Source organism: Ambystoma mexicanum, chromosome 1p, assembly GCF_040938575.1.
Source record: "Ambystoma mexicanum isolate Mex_15411 chromosome 1p, UKY_AmexF1_1, whole genome shotgun sequence".
Classification (NCBI taxonomy): Eukaryota; Metazoa; Chordata; class Amphibia; order Caudata; family Ambystomatidae; genus Ambystoma; species Ambystoma mexicanum.
This window is the reverse complement of record NC_090921.1, coordinates 372,781,863-372,809,744: the sequence shown is the minus strand read 5'-3', so window position 1 is coordinate 372,809,744 and position 27,882 is coordinate 372,781,863. Positions and strand designations below refer to the sequence as shown.

At 45.0% G+C, this 27,882-nt stretch overlaps 1 protein-coding gene across 1 annotated transcript in view; it reads left to right on the top strand.

Annotated features, from left to right (window-relative positions):
* The window catches only part of MAU2 (MAU2 sister chromatid cohesion factor), an 893,447-nt gene that overhangs the window by 223,730 nt on the left and 641,835 nt on the right, over positions 1–27,882 (top strand). Inside the window, exon 2 of the mRNA XM_069649112.1 lies at positions 15,113–15,130. Coding sequence (XP_069505213.1) covers positions 15,113–15,130 — 18 coding nt within the window. The remainder of the gene's footprint in view (positions 1–15,112; positions 15,131–27,882) is intronic.

The following is a 27,882-nucleotide window of genomic DNA, read 5'->3' as shown; positions in this document are numbered from 1 at the left end:
ACCTCCGTCTCGTTCGCGTTTTCCACCTGTATCTATTTCTTTGCTAGTATAGTCTTCTCAATGCAGGCCATCCATTCCATTATTTGATTACTCCATATAGCCTGTTATCTAGCTTTGTATTAAGTGATTCAAAAACTTGACTTGAACTAACAATTGCAGTATTTATCGCTGATGAGGTGATCTCTATCAGCGGCTGGGAAGGTGGAGTCGTCCTATCCACTGGCCGAGCCATAGTTCTTTGTGGAGTCGGGGGCACAAAAGAGATGGAAACATTTGGGGACTTTGATTGTTGTGATTCAAACAGAGGAGGGGAGCATGGTAAATTATCTGCAATTGCCTCATTTCAAAGGCTTGAATTTAAGAAATTCCAACACACGAGGACTGGCCCAAGTCAAATTTAGGGCAGTCCTTTGGGGTAGATGAACTAGGAGTTTCCTCAATTATTCTTGTGGGTGAATTTTGTCTATCCTCATAAAATGCCTCCTGTTGTAGACCCTTTTTTTGTTGCCATTTTACAGATAAATCGGGGTTCAATTTCTTCACGGTGGTGTTGCTGTCTGTAGCAACACAACCTTGAACATCTGGAGGTTTATTTGCTTCTCTCTCAAATATGGCCACCTTCCGGCAATTTTCACCTTCACGGGCGGTTCTAGCAAACGCAACCGTTGTTACGCTGGCTGCCACAGTTAAATGCTTGAAATTCCTGTTAGGTTACATGGTGTTCAAAAATCTTGTATGTCCACAGATGCACCGTTTTTTATATTTGTCAGCGTTGGTGTAATAGATTTTTTTGGTAATCCGCCTTACTGACACTTGACTACATGCTGGCATATTTGATTTTAGCGTGTATACGGCCATCGCCAAATTTGTTTGTCAGACACTAAGCAGAAAATGGCATACACCCACAACTATTTTACAAAAACAACCATGTTTTACCTTAGTTCAAAGTAAAAATACAGTATAAATGGTCATAAAGAACAAGGTAAGAAGCCAATTCAACTTACATCCACCCTCATATTAGTGTTATAACAAGGGGAGCCAACGCTGCAACAGCTTTTAAAGAGAACTCCCCTCACCCCTGGCCACCCACAGACAGCCACAGTACAGGCAGCTACCGCAACTTCCAAGCAGGAAGCTTATCCTACTATGCCTCCAGATCGGGAAGACAAAAGAGTAGATGGATGGGCAAGAAAAGTATTTTCTGCAGGGAGCATGGCTCTTAAATCGGCTAACTCCACATGTGCCCTTGCAAAATTCTCTAACTGTATGCGACTGCATTTCCATGGCGGCAGAGCACATTCTGAAGGGGGCGAAAAGACCGGTGCCAAAGAAGCCTTGTGCAAGTCTCTTCAGTCTGGTTTGGATTCTGCTGACTTCATCGTAATACGCAGATTTGCACGGTTAAGTCTGGATTTGCACTGGAAGTGCAATCCAGACTCCTCAACATACCTTTTGACTGGTCTCACCTTTTTGGCAACAAGGCTGAATCTTTAGGTGCCGCTATTAGGCAGCCTCGGGCCCTTTCGTCCCAGTGGATGTCCTTGGAGGGGTAGATCTTTTTGTTACTACTCAGTTTGAAGAGTGAGAGGTATGGTTGGTCAAAGAGCAAGTAAGATTCCCTCGTCGTGGACGAGGGTGAGGTGCGAAGCCCGCTCAAGCGGGGGCATCCTTACCGTCAGCCTCTGCATCAGCCGCCTCAAAACCTGAGGTCTTGAGTCACATCATCAGTGGGAGTCGGACTGTCTCAGCATCTGCAAGAATGGCTAGACATTACTTTGGATGCTTGGGCACTGGAAACCATAGCCCACGGTTACTGCCTTCCTTTCATTCAGAGACCTTGCACCCATCCACCGGTGAGCCACTATTTGAGGATTCCGAATCTGCTCCTTGTGCAGGAAATGTTGACCCTACTAGAGAGGCGCTGTAGAGCCGGTGCCTGTAGCGCAGAGGAACAAGGGATGGTATTCTCCATATTTCCTATTACCCAAGAAGAATGGAGGACAGACAACCATCTTGGACTTGAGATACTTGAACAAGTTCCAGAGGAAGGACAAGTTCAAGATGGTCACACTTTCTCTGCTCCTTCAGGCCCTCCAACTCCAGGATTTGATGGTGTCATTGGACCTCCAGTATGCTTATTTTCATGTGCCAATCCATCTCAAGCACAGAAAATACCTCGGGTTCGCTGTTAGCGTTTCTTATCACTTTTGAGTTCTGCCATTCGGGCTAACCACCACCCAAGGGTTTTCACCAAATTGATGGCAACGAATATCAGGACAGGGGCTATTCATGTCTTCTCTTACCTGGACAATTGGCTGATCAGGGTACGTTCTTTCGAACAAGTCCTGGATCATCTCATCTTCACCTGCCACTCTCTTCACAGACTGGGCTTCTCCCTCAGTTACAATAAGTCACATGGTACACCTTCTCAAAAGCTCCTGTTCATCAAGGCTATACTGGATACATCCTTGGGAAAGAGCTTGCCACCCAAGGTGAGGGCTCTAGACATTCTGCGATGGTTACCAAGTTTCAGAGTGCCCAGCGTCTCACAGCCTATGATTTATTTTAAAGTTACAGGATGCCATGGGGCAGAGCAATTTTCTGGTGCCAGAGGCCTGCCTGAGAATTAGATCCCTTCAGTGGGCCCTCAGAACCAATGGTCCCAGTTCTCAGGAAATATGTTAGACCTACTTCCGATTCCAAGCAGGGTCACACGGACCTCCCGTGGTGTTCCTGCAAGTACAACATTCTGAAGGGAGAACCCTTTTGGCAACCATGGCCGGAGATGACCGTAGTGACGGACACCTCATTCACGGGGTGGGGCGCCCACACCAACGATCTGACAATCGGTGGTCGTTTGTCTCCATCAGAGTCCAAACTACACAAATCTTTTGGATCTGAGGGCAATCAGACTACCGCTGAAGGCCTTTCTGTCACTGTATGGGGAACAAATGTCCCGATAATGACTAACACAGTGGCCATGTTACCTCAACAAGAGGACGTGTAGGGTCACTACAACAGTGCAGAGAGGCAATGCAGCTCTGGTATTAGGTAATTCTACAAGGAATCTCTATCGGCAGTTCACCTAGCCGGAGAAGAGAACAGACATTCTGAGCAGGCAGAGCACAGTTTCACACGAGTGGGAACTAGCTCAGGAAGTCAATCAAGATATCTTCACTCTTTGGGGAACCCCTCAAGTGCATCTGTTCGCAACCAGTGTCAACTGGATTTTCCAACTTGTACTGCCCCAGCAAATTTCCACCCAGAGGAGCTCTAGGAGATGCATTTGTAGTGGACTGGGAGTTTCCACTGCTGTATGAGTTTCCTCTAGTCCCTGTCATTCCTCATGTGATCAGGAGGTGGAGAAAGTTCAGGAAACGTTAATTCTAATTGCCCCGGATTGGGCCAGGACGACGTGGTACCTGGACCTTCTGGACCTGTCCATCTGTCCTCCAGTACTTCTTCCACTAAGAGAGGAGCTTCTCTTGAGCGGAGGGCAGGTTCTCCGTCCAGGGTCAAGACATTCAGCCTTCACGCATGGTTTCTGAAAGGCTGAGATGCAAGGATTGGCACCACCTGGATGCCGTAATAGAGATTTTGCTTTCGGCCAGAAGGCCAGCCACAAGGTCCTTGTACCGTTGCTGTTGGAACAAGTTCTGAAGTTGGTGCAAAGACGAGAATGTAGACCCTTTTCTGTGCAAAACACCAGAGGTATGATCGTTTCTACTATCCTTGGCCAATCTGGGGCTCCAGGTTAGAACTACTAAGGGCTATTTGGCGGCACCATCCATCTTTAAGTGCTCGTCGGAAGAATGTTAATATTTCAAAATCACGCTGGTGCCACAATTTCTAAAGAGGCTTACCAATATGTTAACCCATCTCCTTTCCAGGTTCCATTTTGGGACCTTAATCTGGTACTACAATTTCTAATGTGTGCACCCTTTGAACCTTTACATTCTTGTCCATTAAGGTTAACATTTAAAACCATTCTCTTCGCAGCATTAACTTCATCCCGTATAGTGTGAATTGCAGGCACTTTCATCTAATCCACCCTTCAATAAGGATAGGGTTGTTCTTAGGGTTAAGCCTTCATTTTCACCCAAAATCAAGACCTTTACAATGCAGTGGTTAGCAGATGCCTGTTTGATCACCCAGGATCTTCTTGAAGCTGTGGCCATTACGTTCATACCTTAGCCAGGGAGTGTTGCTCTAGAGGCTGACTTGTGTAGGCAGGCATGGCTTCATGCTTTGACATGACTTTCACTAAGGTCCAGCATAAATTGCAAGACGTTAGGTTTGGCGAAATGATGGACCTTTTCACAGCACCACTGATGGGAGTGTAAGGCTAGTATACTGACAGCCGAAGACAGTGCAAGATCACTTGTTTTGGGCAATTCATGGTGCCTCTTCACAGCAAGTCCAACCATATTGGCGTCTGCACCTTTTTCCAGTCTCTTGGCTTTCAACCTGTATCTACCCACCGAGAAGTACTGGATGATTACTCAACACTGATCCAGTCTCCTTTGAGATTGGATTGGCGCTGTGCTCCCTGCTTGGCTTGAACACAGATGCTTTCTGGACTTTCAGTGAGAGTCCTCCATTTCCAATGAGGTTCTCCCATTGATTGAATGACACTGCATTATTTCTTTACCATGATGATGGTTGTGGTCATGTGGTTTTATTATCTAGAAGATGTGCATGTGTATCCTACTGCGACTGGCTGATCAGGGATCAGTCTCATAAGGTGGCCATGGAACCTGTCCAATCCTTGCTTCATCTTTTTGATCTTGGTCTGTGGGTGAACCTGGGAAGTTGTCATATAGGTGCTCGCTCAGCGACCTAACCTTTATTGGCTCCCGCTGGAACACACTGCCCCCTTTTGCCCCCCCCCCCCCACACTGTAGAATACATGGCACATTCTCTTCACTTGGGAATCAGTCATTGTGGTCAAAGTAACAGATTGAGCAACAGCTTCTGAAACCACGAAGAAAAGCTTCTTGTGTCCTGGCAGGCTTGAATAGGAGTTGGAAGCAGCTCTTTTTGAAAGCTTACTGGTCACAGGCCTCAGTCCACTATCAATGATTTGGGGAAGAAATTGAACCAGATTTGTTCTGGTGGACAGTCTTTTCAATGTGGGCTCCATTTGTAAAGCCAGTTACCCTGGTGACAATTGCAAGTGTTTCCTTGCTAGGATGGGCTATCTTCATGTTTTCAAATTATGGACCATCCATGACCGCATCAATTCCCTCACCGTCCGAGTTGAGGGTCATCTTTTTGGCTCCTCTGTTGGTGTCTGGACAAGGTAGTTACTACGAATGGAAATCCAGGTTTCAAAAAAAGCGGGCTGAACCAAGTTGGCACCCCCTAGACTGCTTGGCAGTTGACCTGTTTGAATGAGCAGGCTCTCTGGGGCATATATTTAAGCGTTGTCTTTCCTGAGCTTGTAGAACAGTGAAGCAGACTGTCTAAGCAATCTGTTCTCTCCAAACCACTAGTTAAAGCAGGGGTGATGCAGGAGCTAGTTTCCCTGTGAAGATCTGTTTGCCAATGAGAAAAAGGAAATGACCACTTTATTCTTTGCAGGTAGACTAACGGCCGAGTTCCTCAGGAAATATGCTTGAGATCTGATGGGAGTGGCTGTGTGCCTTTTGTATATCCCCTTGCCATTACATCATCAAGCTTTGACTTTCCAGTGGTCATGCAGAGAGTAATAGTTGCTTGTATTCTGTCAAAATTGGAATCGTCCAGGCGGCAGAAAGGATTCTACCCAATTGCATCATTTGGCTACCAGGCTAAGATGATGAATCTCAAGGATCAGTTTCATTTCTGATATGCATCAACAATCCATAAAAGCAGTACAAAATACAAAAATACTTACCGATTATGTCACAGTAAAATGCATCATAACGCCTCACAAAAATAGCTAGAAAAAAAATCTCTGTACACAGATCATTGATGGTTGTGTATGCACTTATTTCAAAGTGGTATACTTTGCAATCAATTCCGAAGATAAAGTGCTGATTTCTAGTTTGAGTGAAGACCAGCCCACATGTGGTGAATCCACCTACAGCAAGTATATTGAGGCAGGCTGATACTGTACAAAGCCCAATTCCTGCAATAAGGGTCGTATGAGCAATCCTCTAGCCTTTAAATAAGCAGGACAGAAGAATATCAAGTGGGCCAAGTCCTAGTAAGGCACCCCTCACACAGGGCAAGGCCAGTTTGCATCCCCGTACCATGCTGCCACCACTGCCCGTAAGGGGACACAAACCATGCCCTAGATTAGAGTATGCCATCCGCAGGGAGACCGGCCCTTAGCAAATGGCACTGGACACCTGGGGACATGATTGTCATTAGCCCTCAGTTGTTTGGCTTCAATATTTCCATACTTTCTATGTTCATGCTTACATAATCATAAAAGCGGGCAGTCCATCGGTTTCTCTCCACGGGAAATCATACTACAAGGTGGTGAAAGTAAGCGTCCCCCAATAAGGCAGTTAACCCCCATCAATGAAGGGCAATAAAGGACACCCCAGGAGGGAATGAGACCAGGACCAAGTGCGGTTGAAATTAAAAGGTTTTATCTAAATCTATATAGGGCATGCAAAGGACTCTGCAAACTCCGAGAGCGCTCTGTCTGACAATAGCAAAGACAGTCAGTTATATTACAAATGCACGTCATGCATGAGCTAAGCTATGGAGGCCACATAGTCTTGGGGATTGGATGGCGACGTCTAGCTACTATGTTGTCTATACGCTCGGTGCTCCATGATTGGCGGGATCCACGTGGTGGCATCACAAAGTGCTTAGGTCAGCTGGGCTCGACTTGGAGTTCCAGGGCAATGGTTGTCAACGGAAATTCACCACTTTGGTTCTAAAAACTTGGTGTTTCATACACATTCATCACACATCTATGCCAGGTTATGTAAAACTTCTAACACATCAATCTAATACCTGTGTGGGGACACAAGAAAGCAGTATGCAATAAGAGGCTTCCTCCGTACATCATTGTAAAGTTGTCATTAACAAAGGGTCCAGTTTCATGGGTCCAGGTCTTATAAGGGGGCACGGGTCAAGCTACCTTCATCATTTTATCCTGTTTGATGCAGTAAATGATGGCTCTGGGGGATGTGTGCACAAGGACGGATAACTGTCTGTGGTCTGTTGAATTTTGGGTGGACTGGAATACCATTAGGTCAGAGGGGGCATATAGCTGGCACCTCAAAGGCGGCGGGATTTAGGACCGGGTAGCTCGTAATTCACTTGGACTGGCCATGGCAGTACAGTGGTTGTATGGCGGCCTCTGACATGGGGGGAGGTAAATATTTGAAGCGGGTCCAGCAGGAATGTGGGGAAGTGAAGATGTGTTCGAAGACCAGCAAGCCCCGGCGGGCCGTGGTGGGTTTAGGGAGAGATGGCCTTGTAACTTTGTGCGAGTCTCTTATTCACTGGATTGCACAAATACAGATGTTGGGGCTGGGGGCATTGGGGAAATTACATATTTCCGCTGTTTCCCTGTGCTTACATTACTAGGCTCATAACAATGGAGGTTTTTCATTGGCACATACATTACATAACGTTAATCGGTCTTATGCTTGCAATTCATGAGAAAGGTGAACTTGTAACAAATGTGAGGTAGTGTCAGGTTGGGTTACTTACTCGGGAGCAAGAAAGCAATGCATTGATAAAAATTTCGGTTATAGTAAGGACTGGCTCAATGCCCTATATATTGCTTTTCCATTACCCTTTGTTACAATAGCAGCAAAACATTAGTTGGTACAAAGCGGACTTGCGATTGGTCGTACACTGGGCCTTGGAACATGAAGGTGACTCGGGGGCGGGGGGGGGGGAGGCGCGAGAGATTGGGGCTTGACGGAGGATGGGGAATGGACGGGGGTCACCTCGCTTTAATATGAGTGACTTGCATTATACATTTTAACACTTTTTAACACATCCTTTAGCAGCATGGATAAGACTGAGAGACTCGAGTTTAGCATATATGGTTAACACTTGTTCTGGGAGAACAAGGCTGGGGGGGGTCATGAGCACCATGTATCGCAAGCGCGGGGGTTAGGCGCAGGGTTGGGGTATACTTGATAGGGACGACTTGTTTCCCAGACCTCAACTGCAAGTCCGGTCACTCCTAGGGCAATGATGTACTGTGGAAGGTAAATGATAGTGTTTCTTATGTTACTTGTTCGCGTCTAGTTGCTTGTGAGAACAGGCCTTCAGCGGATCTGCCATGGAGGGAGGAAGGGGGGTGTAGGACACTCTGCACGGTCAAGTGGGGGCCGAGCTGCAGCGTTTGTATGCAGGCTGTTCTACTGGGGCTTGGATTCATTGTGCTCAAAATGGAGTCTTGGTGTGTTATAAAATAGTGTTTGTTATGCTACACTACGGGCCGTGCACCCTCTCGTGTTCTGCAGCCACCCTGCCTCCTGGGCCCAGGTGCATGGAGGGCTGCCGACGAGTCATGAGCCTCACATGGGTGGGCCATGTGGGGGAGGGGGGGTCCCTAAAGACCTGTCCTCCCATACAGTGGGTACAGATGTGTAATGTTAATCGCCCTCAGCTGTTTCTTAATATGGGACAGCCAATGGACCCTACCTTCCAAATCCTTATCAATCAGGGAGATAATCAGTTTGTGGGTACTTGTAGCTCTACCATTGACCCCATAGCCTAAGCCAGTGCATTACTGGCTGCAGGGAGACCACATCCCCCAATCGATGTACAACCCAATTCCACATGTACTTCGAAGTTTAGAGCTGAAGCTGGCAACCCCAGCAATTTCTTGAATTGATTCTCGGGTATCTGAACCGCACTGACATTAGAATAGCCCCACAGTTCCATCCCAAATCTAGCAACTAAGGCCACTTTGCCCTTGTACAACTGCAACAATGGAGCAATTGGACTACCTCTAAAAATGGACATGGCCAATACCACACCTCAGAATCTTCCACCTACCTCTATCACTGCATTGCCCCAATTCAACATTACATCTTTGTCTACCAAAGAAGTAGAGTTGATCATACTCGAGCTCAAACCCTCCATTTGTAAAGGTGATGTTTGCCCAGCTACACTGATCAAAGAAGCTGCTACTGCACTCGCCCCTTTCATTACCGCATTTATGAATGCCTCGTTTGCCTCTAGTACCGTGCCCACCAGTTTGAAAGATGCATGGGTACTCCCACCCCTAAAAAAAGCCTACGCTGGACTTGATCAACCCATCCAACTACCGGTCAATCACTACAGTCCCCTTTCTGCTGAAAATATTGGCTCGAGCAGCTTATCTGCAAATTTAGCAATACCTGGAAACAACTTACTAGGTCGAAGTCAGTCAGGCTTTAGACCCAGACATGGGACAGAGAACACTTATTGACCTAAAGAACCAGATCCAGGCCTTTGTCTTAATACTTGACTTATTTGTGGCATTTGACTTGGTGAACCATGATATACTATGCAAGCACATCATCTGCTGCCCATTTGTCCGACCAAGTCTACTATTGGATCAAATTGTTTCTTGGAGCAAAGACCCTCATAGATTTATTACGATCTGCCTCAGCCCTACCTTTGCCAGTCTCCTGTGGTGTCCCACAAGGATCATGTGTATCACCAATGCTCTGCAATGTATTCACTAAGCCTTTATTTGACATACTTGACCATCAGGGTGTCACATATACAAATTATGCAGATGACACCTAGATACTCATCCCTATCACTGGCGACTACATTATAGACAGCAAAACACTGAATGACATCTATAGCATTATACAAATTTGGATGGCCATACATGGTTTATGGCTAAATGACAGCAAAACCGAACTACTCTTACTCGGTTCCCCAGCTAAATTGAATAAACTAGATGCATCCTTTAAATTCTTCATTATCGATGGAAACACAATGTAGCAAATGTGAAAACATTAGGTATATACATTGACTCTTTATCTCAGAAGACAAACTAATGCCCTAGCATGGGCCACAGCTTACACATGTAAGCTTATTACAGTCGCCCAGATCTATCCACGACTAATTGTATATCAGCAGCAAGAGCCTTAGTGTTATCTAAGCTAGACTATTGCAACACACTCTACTTAGGAACTTCCCAACAGAATATAAACAAAATCCAAGTCATGCAGAATAACGCAGTTGGATCAGTTTGCAACATCCCAAGGAAACACCATATCTCTTCAGCTAGACAAAATTTAAACTGGCTAAACATCAAGCAAATAATTGAACTCAAAACACTCACTAACTCACAAGTGTCTATACAATCGAGCACCCATATACCTCTGACACTTTCTCATGTCATACATCACTATGACAGAACAGCTCAAACACTGTCATCATACCACGTTTCAACCAACAGTGAGCTGATGGAATTAGTTTCCCAGTCCATGCTGCTAAAAAAAATGGAACGCGCTCACCATAGCAATTAGAGCAGAGCCTTTGTTCATGATAACCCAGAACAAGGTTAAAGTCTGGCTCTGGGACCAGGAACATAACTAAGCTGCAACATTTCCACCACCTGCAAGGGCATTATTGTACATACGTCTCTGCATTTGTAGATCTGTATATTTACTATTTTGTTGTATCTTCATTTGTATAATATGTTAATGTTAAAGGACATTTGTACCGCGCACTATCACCACCGTAGTGGTCCCTTGGCGCTCTGTTGGCTCTGAAAGAGGAGGGGAGGTTGAGTTAGTGGGAGGAGGCAGTGATGTGCTGTTGCCGGCCTCAGCCTGGTGGGTCCATTGTCTGGGCCTGGGGTGTTTGCGGCCGGTAGTCTTTGTGTACTGTTGTGCAAGGCTGTGTTTTTTTTGTTTTGTTGTTGCAATGTAATGAAGTTTGTGCGGTTTGTTGTGCTGTAGGTTTTGGTTGTTTGGTTTGGAGTTTGAGAGGTGTATGCAGAAAGGGAAATTGTTAGTAGGGTTGGTTAGTTTGCAGCTCTATCCTGAATTGAAGCGTTCGGCTTGCGTATTCTCCCCTGTTGCGGCTCTGTCCTGATCTGGGTCTGACTGACATACAGGTTCCATACTCCTCTAGTCCTCGCCTCTAACATGCTCTCTTATGGCTCCCCTTATCCTCCATTTAGACTCTAGTGGCCAGTGCATCTGCTAATGACAACCTCTCAGGTAGTGGGGAGATTGCCAATGTCTCGATAATTCCACACCAATGTGGTATCTGGCCGTAATTAAATTACGGGGCAGACGAACGTGTTGGTGGGAATGTCTGGGTTACTTGACTCAGTCTGTGTGTGCCGCCTGTGTTCCTGTCCGATGTCACCCGTCCAGCTGCTGTGGGCTTTACTCTCCCCGGTCAGGGATGTCTGTGTCTTTTCGGTTTATTTATCCTTTTTACCAGTTTCGTTTTCAGGTTTAGTCTGTGGTGTTGTAGAGCCAGGTTTTTAGTGATTTCCTTTATTTTAGGTGATCTTCAGTGTTTATTTCCTTTGGGATGTTCCAGGTTTTTGCGGCTAAGTGGTAGGAGGAGGTGCCTCCAAGTTTTTTCTTGTGGTATGGTTTGAGTTCCAGGCGGATTTCGTTGCTTGATCGGAGGGGTCTCGTTGGTTTGTAGACTGTTATTTTCTTTTGTAGGAATTCTGCTCCTTGTCCACTGATTGCCCTGTGCGTTATGCACATTGTTTTGAAGGTGATGCAATGTTTAACTGGGAGGCAGTGTAGGGTTTTTAGGGCTGGAGTGATGCGATCTCTTCTGGATAGTTTGAGGAGTAGTCTTGCTGCTGCATTTTGGATCCGTTGCATTTTCTTCCGGAGGTATTCGGGTATTCCGAGGTAGAGGCTGTTTGCATAGTCATAGTCTAAACTCTTACTGCATTTCTCATTCTCTAAATTGTGTACTGTATAACATGTAAGAAAAGTACTCAGTTGCCTCAGGGTCTTGATGCGCTATACAAATAGAGACCCCACCCAAAGCCTGCTTAAACTGCTTTGCCTGTTTAGTTGCATGAGCCGTGGCACAGAGAATCTGACCCCCAAATAGTCAACGCTGGTGATCACACTGATCCTACAGTGCATAGCCCTGAATTTGATCTTCTGTCTCCTCTTCCACCAAGCCATCACCGCCGACTTTGCTGCATTCACCACCACATCCAACACTGTATGAAGTTGTCTTAATCAGAGTTGAGGGCCTGCATGGTTCTCGGGGTATGTGCCATCAAAACAGAATCATCTGCGTACACAAGGACCGGTAAGGACCAACTGCCCATCTTTGGTACATTGGGAGAAAACTTTAGGAGATGAACGAGGAGAGCGTTCATGTATAGACAAATAAGTGAGGCGCCAGGACACATGCCTGTTGTACCCCCAATTCAAGTGAGGAAAAACCTGTGCAATGCCCATTACTACCGCTCCTGACACATGCTTACGTGGAGTCATGCCACCGGGCCAGAAGGTTTACCAGGGCCTGAGAGTTCATGGACCTGATCATATCCCGCAGCTTGGCACAATTGACCTTATCAAATGCTGTGCTCGGATCCATGAACTTCAGGAAGAGTGTGTGTGTGGGGTCACCAAATAAGGGTTGAGTACCTGCTCAGCTGTACCCAGCCCTGGCTGAAATCTCTACTGGACTGGGGAGTGAACACCCACTACTCCGGACCGAGTCCTCTAGATGAGTCAGAATGGCACAGCCTAATATCTTAAACAGAGAATGTAGGAGTGATATTGGACTGTCTGAGGCAGGGAACGCCTGGGATCCCTTGTAAATTGGCTGGATAACGGCCATATACCACGAGGGTGATATAGCACCACCTGCACATACTGCGTTGAACCCTTGTGTCAATACTGGGGCCCAGAGATCCAGAGCCATAACCAATAAGTCAGCTGCAACATTATCCAGGCCTGTTAAAATGCTGGCAACCTATGGCCTTCTTGATTTCATCCACCAAAAAACACTTGCCTCGGTGCCCTCCCCTTCACAAAACCCCTGACTGCCCCCCAATCATTAGCCCACCATGCTCAGCCCTCCCCTCCCAGCACTGGATAGGGTGCTAAAGTGCTCCATCTAGGCCTTATACAGTACATTATTTATCGGAGTATCCATTTTACATTTGTAGAAGGGGTCCCACTGGGCAATCTTCCAGAACAGTTTGTTGTCATTGTCCCTCGAGGCTACCACCCAGGGTTTGAAGGTTAGCTCACATTTCCATTTGACTCATTTCTTCTGATATTTTTCAAAACCCTACCTTGTGATGCAGAAAAGGTCCTTCATTTCTCAGAATTGGGGCGGGGGTCAGGGGGGGGGTGGAGGGTATGCTTTAAATTTCATTTTGACTGAACCAAAGAATTCAGGTTCTCAAACCTACCTCTGGAGGGCCTAACCTGAATGCACTTTGATTCATGTATTATGTAGCACTATAATACATGGCTTTCTTGCAGTAGGGCAGAGGTCTTCAAACTGCGATCTCATTTCCGAGGGGGCACGAGAGCCCAAATGGAATGTAAAAAAAAGGGTTTTTTAGATTGGAGGAAATGCGCAGGGGCAGCTCACATGGTCGGACTGGAGCATACAACGGTCTCTGGGACCAATGAAAAAGTGGCCCGCAGTTGCAAATGGATTTTCATTCCTTTAGTCACAGACTGTTTGACTAGTAACCAAGGTTTTTTTAATAAATGCAACCAAATTGTCATATTTATTTAAAGAGTATTCAGCAACAATGATCAGAACTACTAGCTTGGCCAGAAAAGTGGCCCATTTTGATTGGCCCACCCTAGCATTTAGCATTTTTGGTATGGGTATTGCCCTAAAGGCCAATCTGAGCCTGGCAGCTCATCCAGAATGGGTGAGTGGGCGTCCACCCAGTGGCCCCCTCACCCATTATGGAGGAGCTGTGGAGCCAGCCCAGTGAAATACTGAGCTCTCCCTCGGCTGCTTTTTCCAGCTAAGGGAGTGCTCCAGGCCTGGCTGAACTGTCAAATGGGAATCACTGTCTTCCTTTGATAGTTCAGTTCCTCAGCCGCACATACTCGCTGAGCCATGCAAGGCTGTGGGCGTTTTACTTCGCCAGCCTTGCATAGCTCATTGGAAATGCTGGCTGGGGCAGTGCATGTCTGAGGGGGGAGCTTCTGCACTTCCTCGCACATGCAGACAGAGCAGCCTGGAGCAGGGCGTTTCAGCACCCACGTGCAGGCCCCTGCAGAAGGTATGTTTTTATATTCATTTTTTATTTAAATGTTTTTGCTTGTGTTAAGTGTGTATGGTGATGGGTGCTCTCGTGTGAATGATGATTTCTGTGTTCGTTTTTGGTTTGTTGAGCTGATTTTGGCGAGTGGGGGGGGTAGAGCGGCGGATGGAGGATTGCAAACTGTTTGCCTTTTTACTTAAGTGTGCTCTAAAATGCAACATTTTAACCCATTTAAAAATTCACTGGGGCAGGGGAACTTCCTTAACCCCCCTTGATTGGTTCGGGCTCCATCGCTACGCTTTTTCGCTATAGCAGATCTGAGAGAAAAATCCTCAGCCACCACTGGGAGCAGGGTGGGTGGGAGGGGAGCCATGGGATAGTGGTGGGAGCAGGGCTTGGAGAGCCCCAAGTTCTGTGGTGGGCCTAAAAAGTTTGAAGAATGTCTCAGGGCATTCACACACAACCTGTCCGATCATTGTAGATTGGAGTTTGCATATATATGGAGGAAAGGGCTATGGGGACTGTGGACTAGGAATACAGTAGTGAGTAACTTTTTGTTCCTTCTATTAATGTAGTTGTAAGAGGTACCTGTCTTTTAAAGATAGGTCAAAGTCCTTAGTTTGAAGAGATCTTGGGCACCTAAATGGTTGGCTTTGTAACTTGTTCTTTAGTTTCATCAGGGTTCTTTAGTCACTGTTCACATTGCTACTCCGGCAAGGTCACTGGCTAGCATAGGGAGGAGGGCTTAGTGCACCACTGTATGTTTGGATGGAACATGCTATTAATCAGTAGTACACCATAGGTCCTGATAGCTGTACAATGTCTTGAACTTTACTAGATAAAAGTATTTTGTTATGTAAACTGGTCTAGAAATGACGTCTGAGCTGTTTCAAAAGTTCTAGTCTAGTGAATTTCAGGTTATTTCACCAGAAATTATTGTAATCTTCTTTTACCTTTCCTTTTCAGTGGCTGATATCTCAACAAGTATCCTTTACTATCTTGTAAAAAAAAATGATTTTTGAGTTTAAAATGTTCTTTTGTTTGTGAACACTGAATTGCTTATGTGTATTTTAAAGTGTCCTTGATGGTTGAAAGTCTCAAGCTCTGCTCGTAAACTGCCTCCATCCATGACTGCCAATGCCTCGCAGGCTTGTCGGAAGTTTAAAATCTCCTTAAAAGCCACCTACATTTTCCTATCCTGAACATTGATCTAGTTTATATAAAATAGGGTTAACGTTATACTTTTCTTTTTGGAACTATGTTTTTTGATAATGCATTACTTATTGTGACATTGCAGTGTGTCATATGACATGTCTAAATTGTGGACCAGAGTTGTTGAAAAGAGAATTGTACTTTTTGGGGTTCTCTAGACCCTTTTTATGCCACCCATACAAGTGTTGCACTTTCTTTGCTGGTTTCCTGGATTTTTGACTGATTTTTCTGTGACCAGAGCAACCTCTATTGAGGCTTCCCACTGTCTCGAACTCCATTATAATCTATCATTTGGTAGTCCATAGGGCTCCTAAGAGATGATTTTAAACGCCCAACTTTGGTCCCATTCTCTGAGCTTTACCGTGGGTGCAGTCATTTTTAGCATGTTAACCCACTCTCACAGTATGCAGCCATTGCAGTACTCCTATATTTTGAACCACTACTCTACTGTATTTTTGGTCGCCCCTTTGTCTGTGGGGGCCAAGAGATATGGCTAAAATTGTTGTGGGCTGATCCAAGCCTCATCCATGAGAGTAAAAAAGGATCTGGTTGGCAATTACTGGTAACATTTTAGGGTCTCTGAAATGATCTTTAAAAAAGGCACAAATCCAGCAAAGTAAGAGAACTCCTCAGTAGAAATGATATATGCTCTCAAACTATTCTTCTACTATAGTCCCAAAAGGGAGGGTGGGGGGGGGGGGTTGGGGTTGGTAAGGTGTTATAAAAATATATTGATTTTAAATGGGGGGAAACAAGAAGTGCAGTATTGTATGCAAAATCAAGCTAGGTGACCTTTCAATCCAACCCAAAAATATCTATCTTGGCTTTGTGTGTAGCTTGATAGATAAATATATGCTCGCAGTTCTTTGTAAATTAAGATTGGGCTTTCTGAAGGGGTCGAGGGGTGGCTGGAGAGGGTACTTGTTATACAATCAGAGAATGGCCTAGGTCTCAAATCCCCCCCCAATGTATGCCTGCTTCTATTGCTTCGGCTCCTGTCCCCTGACCTTGTTCAAAAACACTGCATATTCTGTTGCATCGCTTTCTATGTAAATAAAAATGAAAAAATTTGATAATGGTTGGGTGGCAATTTTGAAAGTTCAAGTATTTTTTTACGGATGCACATCTCAATTGCCCAAATGCCTCAAGATTGTCCTTGACCACTGACAAATGAGTATTTACAAAAAATTGTATAACATGGATTTTTCAGTGTCTTGAATTATTATCCACACCCTCATTTTCTCCTCCCTCAAATGTAGGGTTTTACTAAGACATGCACAGACTACAAAAAAAGGTAAGCTGTCATTTTTCCCGTAAACTATTTGTCAGTGGGCAAGTGTTACTTTCATTGGGTGTAGGTCCCAGACCCAACTTTATTGGTTTATTTCTTGGGGGTGCGAGAAGCTTACTTCCTGAGTTGCTTTCCTTCGCATGTTTGGCTGGCTGAGGGTATCCTACTACTCCCTTCTGCCCCTACCAACTGTCCTGGTCACTCCTGTGCCTTTTTATGGTCTCTCCCAGTAGTCTTTGGTCGCTCTCTGGGTCTTTCTGATTTGGTTTTGGGCTTCTGCAGCCCTCCCGCGCCCCCTCAGTTTCTCTGCTTCTGACTACTCCTGGGAAGTCTTGACAGCTTGTTCCTCCAGAGAGGGCTAGACTCGTTATCAAGTCCTTTAGTGAGGGATTCTCCTGGGCTTCCTCCAGTCCTTGGCACTTCACCATCATGCAAAGGTTCCCTTTTTCTCTGGCAAGGCCTCTGATCCACAGCTTCTTCTCCTGTAGCATAATTTCCTTGCTCTTTCAGGGAGGGGGTGGGGGGCTTGACAACACTTCCTGGTTTCCTTCCTCTATTTCAACTACTGTTGGGCCGATAGGAAACCAACTGCTGGACAGCTCACTGCCGTTCCCATAGATAATCTCAGCACCTCTCCCCCATAATTTAACATCACGAGCAGCTGCAGGTGAGTGCGCAGGGCCAGCGACCCTTCTGGGCTTGGCTATGCCCCATTTCTGCCCTGTGAAATTCGGCGGAGATGAGGTCCGCTCTCCTCGCAGCCCCCAACCTCCAGGTCTTACCTTCCCGCCTCCCAGCCGCCCCCAGACCCGTGATTGGCTGATGGAGACTCAATAATCAGCTTCCCAGGGCAGCCCTCTGCCCAGTAGTCCCTGCGGCTAATAGCCTCGAGGCAAAGCATGGCTCCTGCATTCGCGGCTCCAAGATGTGTCTGCAGATGTCAACAGGGGACGCATGAGAAGCCAGCAATTACCAGACACCATCAAAAACGGTAAGTGTGGCATGGGTGGGGTGTAGAGCAATTACTCTACACCAGAAAGCCCCCGCCACTCTACCTTACATTTCCATAACACAGACTGCCATAGACTTTGCCCATGCATACTTGGAAAGGTTTTTGACCACCAGCCCAAATCGCTTCATGACAGTATTGGAAAAGTTGCCTTGTATTGCATCCTATAGCCACAGCTGGAGGAAATTGAGAACATTAGCCTGCGCCATATCTGGAAATGAGTGGGAATGTTAGCATGTGCCACACTTAGAATTTGAGAACATTAGTCTACACCGTATCTAGACCGGACAGGGAATTCACCAATGTTAATATGTGCCACACTTCGACAGAACTATGTAGGTCAGCATGTTAAATGTCATTTAACCCACTAACCAATATAAGCTCAAACTCTCTGCATACTTAAATCACTGAAACTCGCACAACAAGCTGCACACACTTCACCACACCGCAACACATGCTGCACCAACAGCACACGCGGACTGACACCTATCCAATAATTGCACCAAAACTCAGCACCCAGTGTCCACCGAGTTGAAGCTGCCAACAGTGTACCACCCCTCTCACTATCCCACTCCCTCTTCACCTTACTAACCCTTCCCACCTTCTCGTTTACAGATCCGCCAGAGCGCCTGGGGACCAATTCCATTGGTGGCGGAGCGCTATATAAGTACCTATAACATCACAGTACTGATCTTGCTGTTCCCTTGTGGGTCCATGGAGGTAGTCTTCGTCACAGTAGTGAGAAAGGGTTCTTCACTTGGATAACTCGTATTCCTTCTTTCTAGAGGAACGGTAGGGTGACAATAACTCATGACCCTATTAGGGAAGGGATTATTGTGAAGGGAGGTCTAGACTCTGGTGCCTTATGGGTATACCTTGTTTTCTCCAAATGGTCGTCCCCAACGTAATAAGTGGCCCCCCTTTTTGTAGAAGACTATACTTTGCGCTTCATCACAATGCATACTTTTCTCTTTTGACGTTGCACGGTTGGGTAAGGTCTCTCACCAGTGGGCTCCAATTTGCAAAGTGAGATTAGAGTGGGTTCTCATCCTTGTATTAGAAAATCACAAAACTATTGTCCTGGGTGAATGAACTTGGCATTCTGTGCATTCTAAATTGCTAGCACTGTTTTTTTTACACCCACACTTTGAGAATTCTGATGTAATAGGTGTCAATATACGTATACAAATACCATTTTTCTGTGAAACATTTCTCTAGTCCTATTTCCAGTTTTTGATAACTGGAGCAAATAAACTGTTTTTTCAAGGTCTCAAGAGAAAGACAGATTACATAGACCGATTTCTTTTTTTTTCTTTTGATCGTAAACCGGCATTGTAAAGGTCTTATTCACTTGAGACGTGCCGTTTTCCTTTTTTTTATATTCAAGGGGTAAGAGGCAAGCCCCCCCGAACCTCCCAACCCCCACACACCAAAACACATACATACAACACACACACCCACACACTTACCCATTCTCCTCGTCCTGTGCTTCTGTGTCCCACAGAGCCGGTCAGCCCCTGCATGCACTTGTGTGTAGCAGGGGCGTGACAGTTTGATTTAGAAAGACCGATCCGTGCCAGCACAGAGCAGTCCTTCTAAATCGATCATTTAGTGAAAACAATCTTTATAAAAAGATTGTTTCATTTGGGACCAAATAAACTGACTGAACTGGATGTGTAGGTGAACTAAAGATCTTTTATACTGGATGAGCAGCATTATGGACAGCAGATTTCCTTGATGGGCTCATGGAAGAGGCTGTTGTGCAACCATGGGCTTCTCTTGTGACTGTCACTGTACCCTCTGTTATTTGGACTGGTAACTGCCCTGGGCAGTCTTCGTATACATCCTTTGTGTTTGGGCAGGAGTTTTTTGTTCCCCCTTCAGGATAGACTGAATGGCTGGTCTCAATAACATGTGTATGCCTGTTGCGCAATTGGAGGGGGCTGCCTAGGCTGGCCCATAGATCCATGTGCAGATCTATGGTTGGTTTTGTGTATGGCTCAGATCAGTTGATATTTGCCAGATTTTCTGGAGAATTTCCCGAAAAGATAGGATGCTTAACGACTAATATGTTTGGCCATCTTGATTGGGCTCTGGGTCCTCTGCCTTTCTAATTCTTTGGCTTTTGGAAGTCCTCCCTAGGCTTTTGCGAGTCAGTCTCCTTGGCCTCTTTGCTGGAATGGACTAGCTGTACCATCCTTTCCTGGGTTCGGCAGTGTTGACTTCCTTGGGTAATAACTTCCCTGGGTAATGGTCGCGGACGAACCACTTCTGGGAAAATGTGATCGCAAATTATTCAACTCTCGCTCTGTCTTGGCGCGCCCTTGGTCGCTATAATCGTTGCGTCTCTGCCGAGATCTTTGTTTTGCCTTTTTGACTTTTGGTTGATGTCATGGTCTGGGTACATTATTCATTCAAATAGCTTGCCTCCGGTCCATGGTTCAAGGTCCTAAGTAGTGTGGTGGGTCAAAAGGAGGCGAACACTTGAAAGACATTTTGAGTGTGGTTTGTAGAAATAAAACCAAGGCCTAACTTTCCCTATTGCTAGAGTGGTTTCCCTGCATATATAAATAACTCAAGGTGCTTGTCGTCTGGAAGTCCAAATGTAATGTGTCCTCTGTCCAAAATGAATTCTAACTGACCCCTACTACTATGGGACTAATTATAATAGGAAAATGTCTACTTTCTGGTTAAGGCAAGGGCTTGTCAGTGAGATCTTCAAAAATAGTTTCTTGAGGGTGCAAAATTGTAGGTCACTAGCTACACGCAAAAGTCACTGAACCCATTTGTGTAGTGTGGTGGATAACGCGTTGCGTGCGCAAACACATCACCAATAGTGTCTCGTTCGCAACAATGGCAAATGCTTATCACATGAAAGCCACTTTGGCTCTGTCAATTGCTTGCACCCACTTTTGTGGTGGTGTTTTCAACAAAGGTATGTAAAGTATGCGCCTTAGAAATAAATTACTAGTTTTCTTACCTTACTGTGTTTATGTGCACTGGCTGTATTCAGTCATTGTTGGGGAGCTGATGTTGTTTGCACCTTTCTATCTTTAAATGCTCTTTCTGGGAGCCATTGTTTATCAATGTGTGCATTATTCTATAACTCTGTATCTTTGCTTTTATATCACAGCAGGTTTACCGTCCTATGCCGACTTTAAGCAATTTAAGTAGCTTGCTTACTTGCAACACTCGTACTGCTATTTTCTCTCTCAAAATGGGTTTTCTGTGCTGCATGTGACCATGAGTAGCACCCGCGCTGGACTTCTCACCAGGGTAAAAAGAGGCCCTGCACCCCGCTGCAACAAAAGGAAGTATGCTGAACGACAGTGTAGTCAGTGCTCCAGATAAGATTGAGGTGGGAGTATTTTACCCTCTATTTTTAAACTTTGAGAGTAAATGTGATTTTCAGAGAGTAAAAGTTACATTTCTCCTTCTCAAGAGAGTAAAATGTATACGGCAGCTTTCTGCATTGTGACAAAATGCACCTTTCATTATTTCTGGCCATTTGATCTCTCCTGTATATATTTAAATGATGAAATCACAAAAACCTAGCCAATTATATAGTAAAGCATACATGAATTTGTATTGTGTGTTTTGAGATTCGATAGCAGAATTGTCTTTTGATGTTTAATGAAAGTCCTAATTTCCTGGAGCTATTACTACCTAATGGTATGCCAATGTTATGATACAACAGTGCAGAGAGGCAAGGACTCCATGCTAAATTCTATATCTAATCTAGTGGTCAAATGGTTATTTATATAGCTCTTTTGGCAAAGCGCTGTACATGGAACATATTTATCACAATTACCACCAAACCAAAGTTGGTACTGCTTTATCGACCTCGAAAGGATGAAAGGCTGAGTTGGCCTTGCCAGGATTCAAACCCGCATACCACAGGTCACTCTGAGATTGCAGCAATGAGTGCTCAACCGGCTGAGCTATCTTATTGGCTAACATCCTTCAGAGGTTGGTTAACTATCGACTGAGGTACAATGATCACAGTACTTAGATGTATGACAAACCATTTATGTGGGGTTAGCTTCCCAGTTCTGGCAACCAAACTGTGGAACACTGTGCCCCTCACCATCAGAAACCTGCACTCCCTGAACTTATTCAAACACAAAGCAAAACTCTGGCTAGTTTCCTCAGACAACCAATTGTCACTCTGAAAACTTGATTACTTCGTACTGCTTGCCTTAACCTGCATTGTGATTGTACTCCACTGCGTAATTTAAATGTTCTTTGTATTGTCTTACTGTTATGTAACCACTGTTTTGAAGATATGCGCCCGGTAGCCTCCGGGCCTGGCTTGCACTATACAAATAAAATAAATACAAATACAAAATTAAGCGCTAGATAAAGTTAAATACCTATCTGGATTATCACAGGGACAGGTTTTGCTGAGTTTCCATTTCAATTATCAATGTAACTTTCATTTGTTTGTTTTTGAACAGCGCTTGCACTTTCTTGAGAGTCAGGTTTTGGATGTTTTATTTGTACTCTTGAAGATTTGAGAGGCTAGAACACCTGTGATCAGTGTAATGACAATCACTCACCCTTGAGCAAAGACTCTGCTGCCACTGACCAGTTATAGTAATGTACCCCATTGACTGCAAGGTTGAATGGATGTAAACTAGACTGTGCATAGTCATCATTTTACACACTGTTTTTATAATTGGACTGTAAATTGAATTAGTGTAATAATGATCTGCCTCTGTATGATTATGCACACAGCACCGGAACTCTGAAAAATACAATTGTGCAATACTGGTTTGCTTTCACTGGAAAAAAAGCATAACTTGTTAAAAAAAAAAAGAAATTCTCAATTGCAACTTAGTTTTCCAACTTATTAATTATACAATCGTAAAATTCTAGGAAATTATGCAGTGCTTCTAAAGCTGAATGGAAAGAAACCATTCCTTTTATCAAGGTGCAGTTTATTTTTTTTGACAGGCTTCAAAGAAATACATTCTGTTTCAGAGGTGGCTTGCAATTACATCCATGTAGATAAAAATCACAAGAAGCCTTCTGGTTTCTGTCAAGTAACCTGACCTTTGCACTGCCCTCTGCTCTAAACCTGTGTGTAAATGTACCCAGGAAAATAATAAAGGTGGCATATTTACAAGATTTTCATGCGTAAAAAGGCCTGGCACTCGCCTTATCTGGAGCCCTGAGTGTAGTGCAGGTAATGTCATTTGGCATTTCAGTCAGGCATACATGCCACTCTTAAGACTGCTCCTAATTGAAGCTTTTCTGGAAATCACTGACACTGATTATCTTGAAGCAAGCCATTGAAGTGAACATGCATACATTCTAAATTGCGTGTGCACGTTCAGTCATACACTCCTGCCCCTTTTAGAACCTGGGCATGTAATTTGTTAAATTAAAATGTTTGGGAAGATTCGGGAATGACAGAGAAGCACCCACCCTCGTCACACCCCTTGCACTGTGCAGTTTTAAATGATTTTCTGGAATGAAGTATGTCTCGTGTTATGTCCCTCTGTTTTCCTACTGGGATTGTTGATAATGTTTGTCACAATGTTAATGCTTTACCCAGCAGTTTGTATCTGTTCTGAGGATCAGCCAGTGGCCTAACGATCATGCCCTATTTCAAACCCCCCATGATATCTGATGGTAATTGCTCTGAACTGGTTGATCCTCAGTCAAAGGCATACTGATCTCTAAATTATCCCCCTCATCCTCCAACACACCCATTGTGCAATTAACACCCAGACATTTGTAACAGCAGGAAATTGGAGAGAAATGTGCGTTTTTTGAACAGCTTGCTGTATGTTTGAAATTTTTAGCTACACTTTGGGGGAGGGGGGGAAACAAAAAATAAACTGCAGACAGATGCCAGGGCTTGCACACAGACGTGACAATTCATGTGTTGTACAGCAGAAGCTTTCCACACGCCTTGAAGCACTAACCCACCACAAACCACCTCTTACCTTTGTGTGTCTGCTGAAGTCCAGTGTGTGTGCGCCGAAGGGAGAACAAGCTCATCTTTGGTCTGCTGTCACCGGACCATATTCTAATCTGTTTCATCTCCAGAATAATTCTGACACCACCTGTTCTCCTAGAAGCACTTTGTGACATGTGCCCAGTAGGGTCCAGCCACCCGCTTATTTTAATCACCGTGGAATCCCTTCAAAGTTGTCTGAGGGTGCACGTCTGTCTTTGGCATGTTATTTTTCAGACCGTAACCTTGTACAGTTGTCGTGGCCGGAGCCGCAATGACCCTGGAAGAGTTTGGGTTAGGAGCCCTATGCAAACTCAGCCTTCCGAAAACACTGAAGAAAAGTCACCCTCCCTCCCCCAATCACGTGTTCTATTAGGTTGGCTGCCACAGGTGTTTCCAGATGGTATGTATTCTGCCTTCCGCCACCTAACAATCTATGCCAGAGTAAAACGAACAGTAGCAGGGCCCCACTTGCATTCTGCCAAGAAGGATGGCCTCGAACCGTTTGTGTATTACTGACATTGTTGGATTTGCTGCAGGGAGTTCTTCCTTACTGTAATATGTAGACCAGCACACGCTGTTACCACTTTGAACCTTCCCTTTCACAGGCTTCCACTTGTCTCCAATTCGCCCCCGTCCCCGAACCCCGATGGTTGGTTACTTACACATGCAAGGTTTGTGCACCTTCTCTTCAGTACAGCAGGTACTTCAGTAGCTGTACGTATGCTGCAAAACTGTCTGTTGCCTCCAGCATCGTCATTCGTGCTTATCAAAGTGAGGGTTCACCCTTTCGGGAGCCCCAGGTGTTCATGGCCGGAGATGCAGCTATGCTATTGTTGGCTTCCACATGTGCGTTGCCACGTGGTGCAGCCCCCGGTCTTCCGCTAGCACGGGCACATCTGCAGCTGATGTGACTCGGTTACAAGCAAGCATTAACCACAGCAAGACCGGCTGGCCATGAAGTACCTGTGCTTGAGTGGAAAATGGGTCCACTCATTCGTGATTTTAAAAGGTGCAGAAATCCAGCAAAAAGTGCTTGGGGGGGGGGGGGGGGAGTTGGAGGGGGATGTGGTGGGGGGTTGGGGGCCTCACTAGGAGAGGGGATGAAGCCTAAAAGTGCTAGTCCATTGTATTAATCGAGTCATAATAGCTCACGAAAGGTCCCAGAATACACATGCAAAGTGAGCCCAGTGTCGCACACTCTGTAAACAAGCAATGAGACCACAAAGTTCCCAATAAGTCACCATGACACTCAGGAAATGATTACCACAGATGACAACCTTAGCGTCCTAAAGGCTCTAGGATATGTAACTGCTGACTCTCCATTTCACAAGTCTATTCTATTGGTATTGCAGCCTCTCGCGCCATCGAGCTGATCCCTTTGCCTCATACCTTACCCAACTACATACCTAAGATACAACCCACATTGGCGCAAACACATTCTACAACACCTCTGTCCAGCCTATGCCTTAGCATGACTGCCTCGATGTTACCATTTTACAGGACACTCCTTGTCCTATAATCAAATATCCTGCCTAGACCCACCCTGCAAACCATTAGTAACCCATCGTAAGAATAGAAGACCCACCCCAGACACTCGCCTCTCCTACCACTAGGCTCACTCTCTACCTTTCACCAACACACAATAGAGAGCAACTATACCCCTCGATCAATTTCAGCCTAGGTGCTCACCTATACAAACATTACTCCATGAACAGCTCAACACCGTGCTAGAGCGCAGCTATACCCCATGGAAAAAAACCGTCTAGCTGCACAAATATACGTCCTACACAGGCCTTATGCCGCCAGAAGCAGTCTCGGAAACCAAGCACCTGACTGCACGCGTTCAACTGATCGCTCACTACCACTGCACCTAATGTTAAGATGCAGCTTCCATCTGACAATTCACAATAGGTGCACCCATACTGAGTGCACCCAAGCACTATATAATACCCTACTCTCTCGACTGACCTGGACTGCGGTCCCCGAGGGTGTTCAACCCACAAGCGCTTTGAGGTCCTATCAATGATGGGAGCACTATATAAATGCCAATAAACGCATGCTTGGCTGTTTAAAGTATGCTTGAACAAAGTATGTTTGAACAAGGGCAGATTCTACAACACCTATGTTCAAGAGGAAGATTGAGTCCCCTTGATGTCTAAAAGAGGTAATTTATTAATATGTAGACAAGGAATCACATTTTTCCAATCTCAGTATTCAACCTTATTTTTAAAAATGTCTGACAGTTTCATAGCCCAATGTCGGACGTGTTGTTAAAGTCCAGTGTCAAAAAGAAATCCTTGATGAGACCTACACACAGATTTAGTTTTCACCAATTTTAGCAAGCCCCGGACATTGGGGTCCAATTGATATTTTGTCTAAATAATTCAGCCCTTTTTTTTTTTTGAGTATTTGACTGCTTAAGGAAACTAAGCCCAGTTTTAGCCTTAACTCCATAGGAGTAGATGGGGGCAGCTTTAATCTTTCTTCAGAAAAAGCCCTGAAGACCACCTAGCCACATTCAATCACTCATGGCGAACGCCTTCAGCCCATATAGAATGGGTGGATAAAATGTTTATATAAAATCAAGGATCCTTGACTTGTAAAACTTGCAGTATGATGGGCAAAATGATTTACCATGTATGTTATCCTGTTTTTCTACTATTCATGACTCGGATGCAAGTACAGCTATGGGCTAGGGTGAACTGAGCCCATGTATGTGTATTTATCCACATACTCAAGAGCTCCCAGGGGAGTTATCATTTCTGTATGGTTTACTTTCTATATCTTTAACATGTTCTTCATGCCTTGATAAGTGTGATCCAGAAGCTCCAGGTCGTCTGCCTATAATTTTTGCAACCTTGGTGCCTATAATTTTTGCAACCTTGGTGCCTCCAATCTTGGGTGAGCTTCCAACTCGGAGACTAGCCTAGGTGACAAGTCTGCCAGGTACTAGTTAAACAATATGGAATCCAGCAAATTACCTTGCTTGTCTCCCCTATGCAAACTCACCTGAGCAGACAGGCTGTCAGTCCAGTCACATGCATGACTTTGTATGCTAGAGCTTAATGATGTAGGGCACTCCATCCCCTCCAGTTTGCGCCATAAAATAGAGCACGAGACAGAATTGAGCGCTGCTCGAAAGTCAATATATGCCACATAGTGACGTGCTCCCCTTGCCAACCGCCCCATGCTTAAATCTGTCCAACAATCTGATATTACTAATTGTAGAGGTCCTGGGGCAAAAGCCTGTTGGGAAAGCATATCAAAAGCCACTTTACTCCATGCCACTTTCCTCCACCCACTTTTGTAGGGCCAAAAGAACAAGAGGCAAAAGGTTTTCCAGTAGAGACGACAAACAGTGATTTACTGGTAGATCTGTCCCCCTTTTTTATAGCCTGGAATTAAAATGGACCACCTCCGGGAGCAAGGAATAGCGCTCAAGACAGATTTTGCAAAACAATACTTAAAATTGCCAACACTTCCGGGTTGCTTTAATGAACAGTGTTTGATAGGCCATTTGGGCCTGGAACCCTGTGGCTTTTTAATTTCGATATTGCTACCACTTTGTCTGCACAATCAATGGAGGCCAATCCTTTACCAAGCATCTGTCATTGACAAGCTGGACCTTGTCCTTTTCTGTACACTTTTAGATATTTTTGCTAGTGAGAATCTTTGATGGGATTTAGCATATTAGATGCTTTTTCCCCCCCTTGGCAGTCAATAGTAAATGCCAACTGAGTGCCTTGCCTCTCCACCCCCAAACGTTCATTGCCCCTGGGCATTTTTAAGTGACTGCTTCAATCGCCCCAACCACTTGTTGTAGTCTTGTTTGATAGATCTTACCTTCTGATTTCTTTCTAATACATCAACCCAAGAGTTCTGAATCTTCTCATCAAACGTTTAGCATCTCTTATCACCATGTCAAATACCTTATGGGACCCATATATAATACCAATAGCATTATTAAGTTTGCATGGGACTGCGTCACTTGCAACCAAACTTACCCAGTCATCTATTTCATTTTTGGTCCAAGAATGTAATTCAAAAGCACCAGAAGAAGCCACACTGGAAATGACGGGCAGCTTTTCTTATTGTTTTCAGACCATATCCGGTGGGAGCCGGCATGTGTGGTGCAATGTTCCCATCATTAGCTTACTCTATTTGTAAACCACCCTATTGTAAGGGAGAATATAGCATCATCAATGTGATCAGATTGCAATAAAGTACAATCAATTACATTTTCCTTAATATTATTC